This window comes from Eretmochelys imbricata, chromosome 5 (assembly GCF_965152235.1).
Source record: "Eretmochelys imbricata isolate rEreImb1 chromosome 5, rEreImb1.hap1, whole genome shotgun sequence".
Lineage (NCBI taxonomy): Eukaryota > Metazoa > Chordata > Testudines > Cheloniidae > Eretmochelys > Eretmochelys imbricata.
In genome coordinates, this window is record NC_135576.1 from 46,402,363 (window position 1) to 46,415,833 (window position 13,471).

Consider the following 13,471-nt stretch of genomic DNA (forward strand, 5'->3'; position numbering starts at 1 on the left):
AAACGAGCAGTGTTGTCTTCCTAAATCTGCACAAGAGTCTGAAAACTATGGGGATGCCCCATGTATCTGAATGGTTTGTTAGTTCCAAAACGAAACAATTTAAATGTCAACGTTAGGCTCATCAACATTAAGGATACACCCACTTTACACTTTGGTAAAGAGTCACTTTACACCAGCGCAGCCCATCTTACCTAGAGATTGCTGACCGGTGCCAAAAATCCTTAATGTATACAAGCCATTTGTTAGCTATTTCATTCCTGATCAGTTTGACAGAATCATCTCAGAATATTCTAAACCCACAATCCCAAAACTGCCTCCTCATACTTTCCTGGATGCCAAACCCCCAAACTGCCACACACCTAGCCTTCAGCTTTCCCCTTGACTACTTTTACAACATACTGATGTATTTTCAATAGAAATCCTGCACCATATTGAAAATTAAAAGTGTAGGGGCAGAAAAAATATTTTAATTTAACATCTAATTAAACAACACATGAGACATTGTAATAATTTTATTTTTTACTTCCATTTAATTCAATAAAGGATTCAATTTTATTTTTCCTGAGGCTACAAATGAATTTTCAGTCTACCATACTAATGCTGAACAAACACAGAAGTTGGCACAAAAAATTCAGTTATGCTTGTAACAGCCTAAGCTGGATCTTGCCTTCCCTTTTTTAAACCTATCTGTGCCACCAGAGGGTGCAAATCTGCAATGTCTGAAACCAGTGAACAAAATCATTCCTCTCAACTTATTATTTCAAAATAGTCTATTTTTATAAAGAGCTGTTTGAATTTGTGGCCCTACCTAAGGACACATTCCCAGCCCCAATGAGCCTGCAATCTCAATAAAAACTTCTTTTGAAATTTCCTTCAATATCGTAGCGTGCTTAACATCCTGGTACAAACAAGAGAGGTTCTTAGTTGTGAATTCAAAAGACTAGCTAATTAACCACAGTTTTGTAAGAAAAGAATTAAATTTTCTATTGATCAAAGCAAGCTTTATCTAACTTCACTTGAACATAATGGCCTTAGCTTGTTTTTTTCGTAGGTCCTTTAACCCTCCATGGTTGATGCTTTCTTTTAGGCCTTGATCCTCAAACCTCGAGGGCAGACCCCAGCAGCCTTGTAGAGCCCTCCTGAAGTAACATGTCAAGGGAGATGCAAAGGGGTGTCAGGGTCTGCCCAGGCTAATTAGCTTGAAGGCTGAGGTGGCCTTTGTTTTCAAATAACTATTCAAATATCAGAAATCAAAACCTTAATAATAGATGCTGCTGCCAGCTCTGCCTATAATATGCTCAATGTTAATTCAGTTTTAGATCCAAGGTTTTATATACAAGAAGGTTTTATATGTACACTTTTCCATATATTTTTAACTCACTTGTGTTGACCAGGTCAATGAACAGAGAGACTGAAGACTACAGAAAAACAAAAATGAACCACACAGGATTTTGTTGGTGTTGTTTTTAAATTATGTCCTTTACTGTCACTTTATACACATGGCTTCAACTTTTTCTTGCTTATTTCTGCATTAGCAAGATCAGGTGTGTATACACTGTTTTTTATTGGTGAGTATGCAATATATAGAAAACCTCAGGCACACCTCACTGAAAATTACATTTCTCTAACCTCTCTCATCATTCACCCCTTCCCTTTTAGCGCCATGGAAGCAGGCAGGATTTTGTCCAGAGGGCTTAATTTTAACTGATAGGGCAAAGTCTGCCCTCTAGAACATATCTTTATTTCATCCAAGGGCAGAAGTTGTCAGACAGTGTATTGATATGGGTGAAGCACATCGTAATAGTTAAGAGTAAGAGTTAACCAGGACTGGCTTTTCTGCACAACTGTCTTTGTCCACATTAAGAGCAAAAATATATTTAACACTGTGCTAGTTCAAATGGGTTATAGTTAGCATATTTTCTAACATGGTACATTTTCCAAGTATACCCTAGGCCTAGAAGAAGGCCTAGTTTACCTGTCAGCACATCCCCCCCCAGGTTGCAGGTTAGAGAAGGATCTAGCTCCCTAGCTTGTTACTGTGTGTGCTGATGTCTTTAGCTGGGGCACACAGCTCTAGTTCAAAGGGGCAGCAAGGAGAACTCTAGAATGCATCCCCAAGGCCTGAACCATCAAATCATGCTCTGGATGGCTAGATTCATGCTTCAGGAGAGCACAGATCTCTGTTCCCATTCACCGTACCAGCCAGCGCAGAGTGTGGCCCTATGTAATATAAAGCGTGGCTGACTAGAAAAAGCTGTTCTTAAAGTAAATACAGAAGTCTTCTTGCTTGTTCAAATAAGGGTACATCAACATTTTTAAAGAGTATCTGACTTTATCTTTTTGTTTTAGAAGTTGTCTTCTATACCAATTGTAAAGGGAAAAGTGGCAAAAGGTTAATGAAAAGGCCTGATAACACAGACATATTACACATTACAAAGGAAATACAGTACCTGTTTATTGTTTTCATTGGTACAGCACAGCTTCTTGATGGACACAAAATGTCTAATTTTCCTAACAACACAAATAATTGATTGTTATTCAATGGAATGGTTAAGTCAGAAGCGAAACGACATGATTACATTAACACACTATCAGCACTGCTGTCTAAAGCAGACCTTAGTGACCATATATGAAAACCAAAAGCATAAAACATATTACCAGGTGAAGAGCATTCGTTATATTTCATAGCCAAGTTCTGCCCTTGGATCCTCATGTCATTAACTCCTGTGGTAGGTGCATATGCACATCTGAAGGAAGAATTTAACCCTGTGCATAATACGCTGCAATTATGAGTACATCCAAGCATGTGCATGCATGATGAGCGGAATGGGAAGCCTTTACTCAGACTATTGATCCCCATGAATTGTTCACAGTCTGTTTGGATTTTTAAGAAGGTAATTTTAAAAGTTGTTTTTATTCTTTTTATGTAGTGTTCACCTAAACATTGGATTTGCAGTTTTCTGTATTAGTGACATTGTTACACTTCATTATAATTGCTATTTCTCCTCTTCCCCCTCCCCCCAGTTTTACATGCAATTCTTTGAGCCACAATCTGCGCTGACGTACACAACGAGTAATTGCATTGACTTCAGTGGGGCTGCAATGGATGTACATCACAGAATTTCACCCCCGAGTGTTCAGCTTTGATAATTTGTTATTGATTCCCTAGGCAGAAAACAAAGAATAAGCAATAGCTTATTGTACATTTATCTATGTCACTCTATTAATGAGCACATTGGGGTTTCCATACCAAGGTCGCTGGGGACATAAAATAGTTTGGTTAACACACTACACAAAATAAAGTGTACCTTTTGTGTAACTTACCCTCCCTGACCAATCACCGGTATTATCCTCACATGTTGTTGGATACTGTCTCCTGATTTTCTTCTTGCATAGTAAACCCCTTGCCATTCCTAAATCAATGTAATGAAAACTGCTTTCAAGGATACTTTGGGTCACATTAAATTAAATAATATACTAGTGTTGTCGAATAATTGCAGTTAACTCACACGATTAACTCAAAAAAACTTAATCACGATTAATCACAGTTTTAATCACACTGTTAAACAATAGACTATCAGTTGAAATATATTAAATATTTTGGATGTTTTTCTACATTTTCCATATATATTGTATTCTGTGTTGTAACTGAAATCAAAGTGTATATTATTTTTGATTGCAAATATTTGCACTGTAAAAATGATAAACAAAAGAAACAGTATTTTTCAATTCACCTCATACAAGTACTGTTGTGCAATCTCTGTTGTGAAAGTGCAACTTACAAATGTAGATTTTTTTTGTTAACTGCACTCAAAAACAAAACAACGTAAAACTTTAGTGTCTACAAATCCACTCAGTCCTACTTCTTGTTCAGCCAATCGCTAAGACAAACAAGTTTGTTTACATTTACAGGAGATAATGCTGCCCTCTTCTTATTTACAATATCACCAGAAAGTGAGAACAGGCATTTGCATGGCATTTTTGTAGCCAAGGTATTTATGTGCCAGATATGCCCCATTCGTATGCCCCTTCATGCTTCAGCCACCATTCCAGAGGACATGCTTCCATGCTGATGACGCTCGTTAAAAAACTAATTTGTGACTGAACTTGTTGGGGAGAATTGTATGTCCCCTGCTCTGTTTTCATCTGCATTCTGTCATATATTTCATGTTATAGCACTCTCGGATGATGACTCAAGATGTGTTCATTTTAAGAACACTTTCACTGCAGATTTGACAAAATGCAAAGAAGGTACCAATGTGAGATTTCTATAGATAGCTACAGTACTTGATCCAAGGTTTAAGAATCTGAAGTGCCTTCCAAAATCTGAGGGGGACGAGGGGTGGAGCATGCTTTCAGAAGTCTTAAAAGAGCAACACACTGACACGGAAACTACAGAACCCGAACCACTAAAGAAGAAAATCAACCTTCTGCTGGTGGCATCTGACTCAGATAATGAAAATGAACATGCGCCAGTCCGCACTGTTATTGAGCAGAACCCGCCATCAGCATGGATGCATGTCCTCTGGAATGGTCGTTGAAGCATGAAGGGACATATGCATCTTTAGCACATCTGGCACGTAAATATCTTGTGACACCGGCTATAATGGTGCCATGCAAATGCCTGTTCTCGCTTTCAGGGGACATTTTAAATAAGGAGAAGGCAGCATTATCTCCTGTAAATGCAAACAAACTTGTTTGTCTGAGCGATTGGCTGAACAAATAGGAGGACTGAGTGAACTTGCAGGCTCTAACATTTTACATTGTTTTATTTTTGAATGCAGGGTTTTTTTGTACGTAATTCTAAATTTGCAAGTTCAACTTTCATGATAAAGAGATTGCACTACAGTACTTGTATTAGGTGAATTGAAAAATACTATTTCTTTTGTTTTTTTACAGTGCAAATACTTGTAATCAAAAATAAAGTGAGCACTGTATGCTTTGTATTTTGTGTTGTAATTGAAATCATTATATTTGAAAATGTAAAAAACATCCAAAAATATTTAAATAAATTGTATTCTATTATTGTTTCACAGTGCTATTAATTTTTTTAATCGCTTGACAGCCCTATAATATACCCATGATTATTTTTTAAATCATAATCAGTGGAGAACCTTTCAGAGCACCATGTTTGACACATATTTTACAGAAATAATTGTGGTGTGAAAGTTAGCCATGCATTTCTTTTGAAAAGGAATTATATGAGATTTATATTTGATTCCTACCATTTCTCCTAGAGATACCTACTGTGTTTCCCTCTACTGACCTACGGCAGGCAGCATCCTGCTCCACCTCTATCCTGTTTCCACTGTACCCAGGGCCCTTCAGACCAGCACAGGGAAGGGGCAGAATTTGTTGGTGACATGCTTTACTGCACATTTTACAGACTGAATTACATTATGGATATGCCCTAACAGCTCCATACTTAAGGTCATAATAAGATAAAAATCATGCAAGACAAAAAAGCAAAAAAATGTGTAATGAAAAAAGGACTCCAACTCCGCCGCCCAACAAACAAAAAACTAAACACCTTTCAAAACTGGAAGGTTTTTCAGCCAGCTCTATACTGCGTAAAGAAACAAAAACAAAACCAGAATGAAATTTTTAGGACACTTACGGAAAAAAATAGTCCCTTTTCCTGTTGAAAAAAGTTCAATTTTTTCAATTAGCTCTAGATTAGAATTTTAAGCGGGATGAAAATCCCTCTATTTCATACTAATGATTGAATTATGCTCTTAAATTTAACACAGTATTTTTTAAATAACTAACATCAGTAGGAACATTTTAAAAAGTGATTTCATTTTGAAATTCCCTTCACTTTCCACCCTCAGGAGCCTCATTATTTTTAAGATTCCTCCACCTAAAAAAAGTGACCACAGATTCCAGATTTCACACAAACACAGACAGTAACACTATCTCAGGGATAAGGCCGATTTAAACTTTTAAACAAAGACTTACTCTCCTTATTCATCAGAACCCACTTTAGCCCAACAAAGAAAAGTCAACAGGCCAGCAGTGTTGCTAACTCTCATGATTTATCATAAGTCTTGTGATGTCTTCTGTTTTTCTTAAAGATAGAGTCATGTGATTACATGAGAATCTCAACTTTAATTTAAAAGGTTCTATCCTTCATGATTGTAGAGACGGTCTGGAAAATGTGACCAAAAAGGCTCAAAAACAGAAGGAAAATTCCACCCCCTCCCCTAAAAAATTACTATTTTAAAAATCTCATGGTTTTTTTTAAGCCTGTCTCGTGGTTTTTGACTATCTGAGGTTGGCAGTATCGGAAGCAGTCAGATTTGCCTGCTACTTCTGTTCTCAGAAGCTGTCTGGTCTGCCTCCCTAAGACCCTGCTGTGCTGATCCCATACTAGTCTCTTCACCAGTCCTGAACGGTGAGACAGGCTCAGTCATTAGGAAATCCTGACCTTTCACAATCCTGCTTTTTATCCTCATCCTCCCTGCAGATCATTGGCAGTTAAGGGCCCCACCAAGCACTGCTCTCTGGTATCCCTAGGAGCAGACTCTGGAAGTCACAGGCTAGTGATTGGGAGTGGGTCTGCGCATGGAGGGAATCATGGGGTTAGGGCTATGGGTGGATCGGAATCTCTCCCATTTAAGTGAAGAACATAACACCTATTGACTTCAATGTGTGCAGGTTGGATCAAAAGTGACGTCTCCACAATAAGAAATCCACAAGGTCTGTCAGCTTTGCTGGTTGCCTCTGAGTAGCCAAAAACTGAACAAGAGAAGTCACTTTTGGCATCTGTAGATGAGCTCTCTTTTGGAATATGGCACACCTGGAACAGTGTAGTAGGAAATGCCATTTTCATGGCCAGACAGACAGACAAGAACTTTAAATGGTACACTAAAGATTAATCCCAGATCCTGGGTTGTCCCTGCACTGTGTTTGGTGTAGCTTGGAGCAGGGAGACGAGAGGGACAAAAGGCATCATTAAGCCACATTTATCATCCCCTTGCCTCCCAATCCTGGGGCAGCTGACTAGCAGTCCAGCCCCTAGCATAAAGTAGGCTGCTCCACTTTGTGCCAGCTGCCCACAGGGCAATTAGGGTAGCTGGACATCACCAGAGCACAGGAATTCCCTTTATAAAGGGGACTGGGAGATGGGTATCATTGAAGCAGTGGCCCTGTGCCACCAGAGGATTCCCCAGAGGTTTCTCCCAGATTCTCAGGTTTGCCAGCTCCTTTGTGTGGAGCAGGGACCAAGGTCTGGCCCCACATACGTAATTTATCAGAAGAACTGGGACATGTCACATTTTCAGTCCAGAAGAACATAACATGGCAGTATAGAAATAGAATATTTTGTGTAATTTTATTATTTACCTACCTTTCCTTTTTTGATACGCATATTGATAGTGTCTAAAAGGTCTGCACGGTTTTTATCACTTTTTGGTAGCTCAGTAAGCTCCTTTCCCATAAGCTCTCCTTTGTGATAGCCCATCATCCGTTCAAAGGCTGGATTAACATACTGTCAAAATAGAGGTCCTTAAATTTTAGTCCAGCATGCGAAAAAGGAAAGTACTGAGAGAAAAGATCTACTCAAACCTAAATATAAAAATGTTTTGTGATACCGAGTGAAATGCCCTACTGTACATTATACTAATAAATTTTTGCTGTAAGAATGCACATTGTATAGCCCAGACTATTCCTCTTACCAAACCAAGGAACTTGCTGATGGGCCTGACCTTGCTCCTGCTGAAGTCAATAAGGTTTTGAATGGACCCTAATTCACGTGTAACATGTGAAGAAGCAGAAATAAGACAAGGGACTGCAAATTAATGCAGAATTTGTCCAAAGTACTTTAATTAAAAAACAAAAACAAACCAACATATATTATTCAATATGCCAGAATTAGAGCTTGATGAGTTATTCATAGCAAATAATTTAATTTAGCCATTTTCTTTGCCAATTATCCATTAACAATTTAAAAAAAACCCAAAACCCTATAAATAAGCGCCTATGGGTATTAAAGACAAAAGATTCTTAAACAATCAAACTTACTCACAAAAGTTTGCATCAAACAAGTAAAAAGGCTTGCAAGTACTGTACTGCTAAAGCAAAGACATGATTTTCATTCCAAAGAATATTCTCAAATATTGCCATATTTGCTCAGCATTAATGGATCTGTAGCTGAAGACCTACAGTATGTCCTGTGAAAACAACAATTTGAGTTCTGATGCTATGGTCAAATTATGTATTGCACAACTGCTGTAAATTTTGTCCATTTTCTGGAACTCTACATCACATTACAAAGTGTCCCATTTTGATTTGCACTGTTAACCATGATAACAGAAATAACAAGAATCAAGGAATCATGAGGAAAGAGTGAAAGAGAAAAATAGTGGGGGAAAAGGGCCTTGCTATTCATCCTGCATATCAGTGTATAGTCTGTATGAAGCCATAACTGCACTCTCATGTAGTGGGGGTGTCCATCCTCATGCTTTTGATGCCACGTATCATGGAAGTGGCAAAAATTACAAAAAAGATCTCAAATTAGGGAGAGGAGAGGGGCAAAAGAAAAATGAAGTAAAAATTATATAAATACTTGACTGTCAAGGCCATCTTACTCTGTTATGTACTGTACACTGTAAATGTATTACTTTATTAGGATTTTTCACAATCAATCTTTCTGGCTTTGTATTAAGAAGACATAATGCATAATATTGGGGACAGCTTTTAAATCATATTTCTGATAGCTCAATGAAGAAAGACCTTACAAATACAGCAAATAGTAATATGCAAAGAAACAAATAGATCATCATATTTGCTTTCATTTATTAAAGCTTTCCAACAGGCAATGAAATCAAAACATGAAAATACAGCAAAGCATAAGGAATAAAAGGAGACAGTTTTTCCTCCTTACCAACCATATATTCTAATAAATGATATATTTTCCATACCTGAATAACATGTTCTTCACTAGTTATCTCTATAGCTTCATGACAATGGTCTAGAGCTGTAAACACTGAATTACAAGCCCTGCAATTAGCAAATGAATCACATTAGTTTTACCGATATTACAATTGTCACTGGTAACTCTAGTATGCAGTTACACTGTATGAATAAGTGGGTGATTCATGTACAAAATCTGTTTTGACAAAACTATGTAATCATCTCTATTATAATAATTGAAAATTCAGTTTTCATACATTTCTGACATTCAAGTGTTTTTATTGTTATTCACAATATAAAAGTTACCATCCTCTTAATAGCAAGTTCTCTTTTCTGAACACGCTTTAAACTGAACAACCAGAGTGTCTATGGAGGGGTGTGTATTATTGGGGAAACAGTGGACATGAAATTTTATAATGAAGTCTGCCTTCCAGTTTGGGTCTCTACAGAAGGCCTGTGGCACTGCTAATAAAAGACTGGACAAACTTCTGTTCAGTGTTTCAGAACAAGTTGAAAGCATAAAGCCATTTCAGTGGCCCAACACATGCAGAAGATACTCAGCATTTCTGTTGAACTGAATCTTTTATATGGCAGATATTAGTTACATTCATTACAACATGAAGTATGCAAAAACCAAAACCGTAGGCCTTTGGATAATAGTTTAGTCAGGGCCAAGGTTAAGAAAGCAACATTTCAGTTTTCAGGCATGTGTATCTTGCGAACAATACACAAATTACCAAGGAAACCCAACAAAAAGTCTCTCCTGAGTTGATCACCACTTTATAAAGGATGTCCTGGCAACCAAAACAGCTTCATTATGTATGGGTTTTTTTTAAAAATCATATAGTACAACTAATTTAGTTTGAAGTGTTGGGAGCCTCCTTGCTGATCTACTAGTAGCTAAAAAATATGAAGTCAGTCTCCCTGCAAGAAAACAAATTGGAATGTTTTAATTGCTCCCATGTTATTATTAAGACCAAAATATTTGGTTTCAATAACTTTAATAGGGACTCAAACCAGAAATTCAAAATTTTTCTTTGATTTTTTATGTACCACCTGCTGAAGTCATTGGGCCAAATCCTGGGTCCTTTGGAAAGATTCAATGGCAGCAGAACCTGTAAAGTTCTTTTGTGTGGAGAGGTTCCTAGCTAGGAAGACAATGCTCTCCCTCCCTTACAGCGATCATATGTCCAGTCCTAGTCTTTCATATGGCTTCCTCTGGGTCCCAGGACACCTGAAATGTCTCAGTTTTCATTTCAGCAGTCAATGTTCCAAAAAACCCCAATAAGCCTACAAATGTCTGTTCAAGACATATTGTTATACCAAGCAAAATTTTCTCTTTGTTTACCAGAAACAAACAGTCCCATGAAATGTGTGATGAAATGCATTTGGAGTGAAGAGAAAAGTCAAGTGAACATAAACACCATCAAACTGTTTGTGATGATGGCAGACCAGGTGCCAGCTCATGCCAAGGCCCCTAGGCCTCACTGAAAACTGACAAATGATTAACTGGAAACCAGTCTGGCTCACTTGTGTGTTAGCATGGTTAAAACAGATGTGTTATATTTATAAGAATGGGTTTAGTATTTGGACTTTATGAAATGTGTGTGAGTTGCTGCATTAATTAATCTCACTTATATCATCTCTATACCATGTTATAAAGATAATATTTAAATGTTTTCTCTGTAACTACAAAGGTATTAGCTATGAAGCTGGACACCCCCTACAGTCAGGAGAGAAGCATTACCTAGTATGAATTACTAGTTTACCATAAAAGGTGTCATTTCCTGCCCAACAAGAGAAGGCCTATTGATAACAGACGAACCATTGTAGAACATCAATGGACAAAAGACTTTGCCGATTGCTTCCCTCCCACCCCCATGAAGAGGGGATGTTCACAAACCCACATCCCACCACAGTTTGAACTCTGGGGGAAGGGAATAAAAATCCCTGATATGTATCGCTATGCTGCTTGGAATTTGGAGAAGGCAACATTTCTAAGCTTAAACAAGGGATCCCCAAGCAGGTTAGCTTGGGTTGGATCTAAAGGACACACAGTTTGAACATTACAACAGCTTCTATTACCTTTTGAAGCCTATGACTGTAACTCATGTGTGTGTATGTTCACCTGCTTTAAACTTGCAAATAACTCATTTCTTTTTCCTAGTTAATAAATCTTTAGTTTATTATAGGATTGTCTACAAGTGGTGTCTTTGGTGAGAGATCTAAGGTACAACTGACCTGGGGTAAGTGACTGGTCCTTTGGGACTGGGAGCAATGTGAATATTGTTGTGATTTTTGGTATAAGGGAACATCCATAACAAAGGCAGGCTTGTCTGGGTGGCATGACAGATTGGAATGCCCACGAGGGCTGTCTGTGACTCCATGTTAAGGCATTTCTAGTGCTTGAGGAATTCACACTTGATACTTGGCTAATGGAATCTACTTATAGAACACACAACCAGGTTGGGGTTTGTACCCTGGTTTGTAACAGTCTGCCCTGCGGTTGGCATCCATTTTCATGAGCCACTCTAGACAGCCTGACCCTGTTCTTTTACCCAAAGTGAGTTTAATGACAGTTATTCAGTGTTTTATGATGAATTCCTTCAGAAACACTAAGTTACTGGAAAAAAATCCTCCACTCTGAGAAATATGCACATCTCTGAGTCAGAAGCTGGCAGTAATGACGCCAGCACACAGAAATAGTTTACTTTTGTGTGACTATTTCATAACTATATAAATGTTGCCACAAAAGGATCTTGGTTTATGAGACTCAGGAATCTCTTGGCGTCAACTGGCAGCAGGCACTGCTGTGGGGGGGGCAGAGAGTTTTACAGGGATCCCTAGGGTCAGATACATGCATAGTAATTCACTGAAGGGTAATATGTGAGGTCTCTACCAAGAGCCAGTGGCCTACTGATCATAATAAATCACTGTGAAATGTATGTACAGACAATATTAAAGGAGTTACGTGTGCGTACAGAAAATTATTTTCTTGAGGCAGGTAACCAGAAGGTGGTGTGGGAGGGATAGCTCAGTAGTTTGAGCATTGGCCTGCTAAACCCAGGGTTGTGAGTTCAGTCCTTGAGGGGGCCATTTTAGGGATCTGGGGCAAAAATTGGGGATTGGTTCTGCTTTGAGCAGGGGGTTGGACTAGATGACCTCCTAAGGTCCCTTCCAACCCTGAAATTCTATGATTCTATGAGTCTATGACATGTCTCAGACAGGTTACTTTCAAGCAGGATGTAACAGATGCTTCTCTCTCTGTCTGGTCATGTATATATTGGGCATTGCATATCTCACAATGGATGCTTGTTTGCATACTGAGCCAAATGCTAATCAAAAAATTGCAAAATCTTTGAGAGGAAATTTTACATCCTGAATCTTTCACTGAGGAGGCAAGCTGACAGCGTGACTTGTCTCATGAATGGAAGTTCACAGCCAAGCCTGGCTGTAAAACACTTCAAGGGCTTTGGGTGAGCATTGCTCTGTAAGACATGAAAGTATCCAGTTAAGCAAGTCTAGGTTCTAGAATGTGTTTTATGATTTTGATATGTAATCAACTGTTTCCAATATCTTTACTTGCAATCACTTGAATCTCTCTACCTTGTTAAATAAATTTACTTGTTTTCACTATAAACATATCTACGTGTTTAGCAGAGCAGTGATCTGAGGTGAAACACGTACTCAGTGCTGTATAGCTTCTTTGGAAGCAGCGATTCTGTGCATACTCCAAGTGTCCAGTGGAACAGGGTCTGGACACTCCAGGGAGATGCTTTGGCAGTTTGGGGTGCTCCTTTCACTAGCCTGTAAAGAGAGCACATGGCCTGCGTAGGCCTAGAGGTCAGGGCTTGTGTTGCCTGTGACTGATGGAGGCAGGGAGCTGACCCTCACCAGGCACAGACAAAAATTCCTCATGCTAAGAGTAGGTGGTAGTGAGGTGCCCACAACCCTGGTATATATACACATAATCTCACAACAAAATCCCCAAGGGTACCCAGGGTTGTGGGCACCTCACTACCACCTACCTATAGATTATGTGGGTGGGTGTATATACAGATGTATATACACCCACCCACATAATCTATATATTATACACACACACACACACACACACACACACACACACACACACACACACACACTCTATATTACTATAGTACATGAAACAATGAATTCACACTTGGATAATGTTAATCAATAATCTGGCTCCTGAACCACTGAGATCTGAGTATCACTGAGTTAAATGAAGTGGTCTCTGGGGGCTGATGTCTGCATTGGCCGTAGCAAACCAAAAAATGTTGCATCCAGGCATTAAGTGGCTTTTTGAGATCATTCTCAGTTAAAGTCATGGATTTAAAACCAGGTAGAGTCAAACTGAGAGGTGTGGGAAAGGTGTAAGATACACATCAGTAATATTCAAGTGGGTGGAAACAGGTTTAAGGGGGACTAAGTTTACGTAACTTATGCCTTACAAAGCAAGAAAATAGTGTAAATTCAAGTCCAGGGTCAGTCTGCTTTACCTTGCATCTTCTTACACCCTCATGTTAGGTGCTTG

At 38.6% G+C, this 13,471-nt stretch overlaps 1 protein-coding gene across 1 annotated transcript in view; it reads right to left on the minus strand.

Annotated features, from left to right (window-relative positions):
- PDE8B (phosphodiesterase 8B) overlaps positions 1-13,471 on the minus strand; it is a 158,862-nt gene that overhangs the window by 38,831 nt on the left and 106,560 nt on the right. Inside the window, exons 7-10 of the mRNA XM_077816308.1 lie at positions 8,922-9,000; positions 7,349-7,489; positions 3,325-3,413; positions 2,451-2,511 (exon numbers count right to left, since the gene is read on the minus strand). Of these exons, the coding sequence (XP_077672434.1) occupies positions 2,451-2,511; positions 3,325-3,413; positions 7,349-7,489; positions 8,922-9,000 (370 nt within the window). The remainder of the gene's footprint in view (positions 1-2,450; positions 2,512-3,324; positions 3,414-7,348; positions 7,490-8,921; positions 9,001-13,471) is intronic.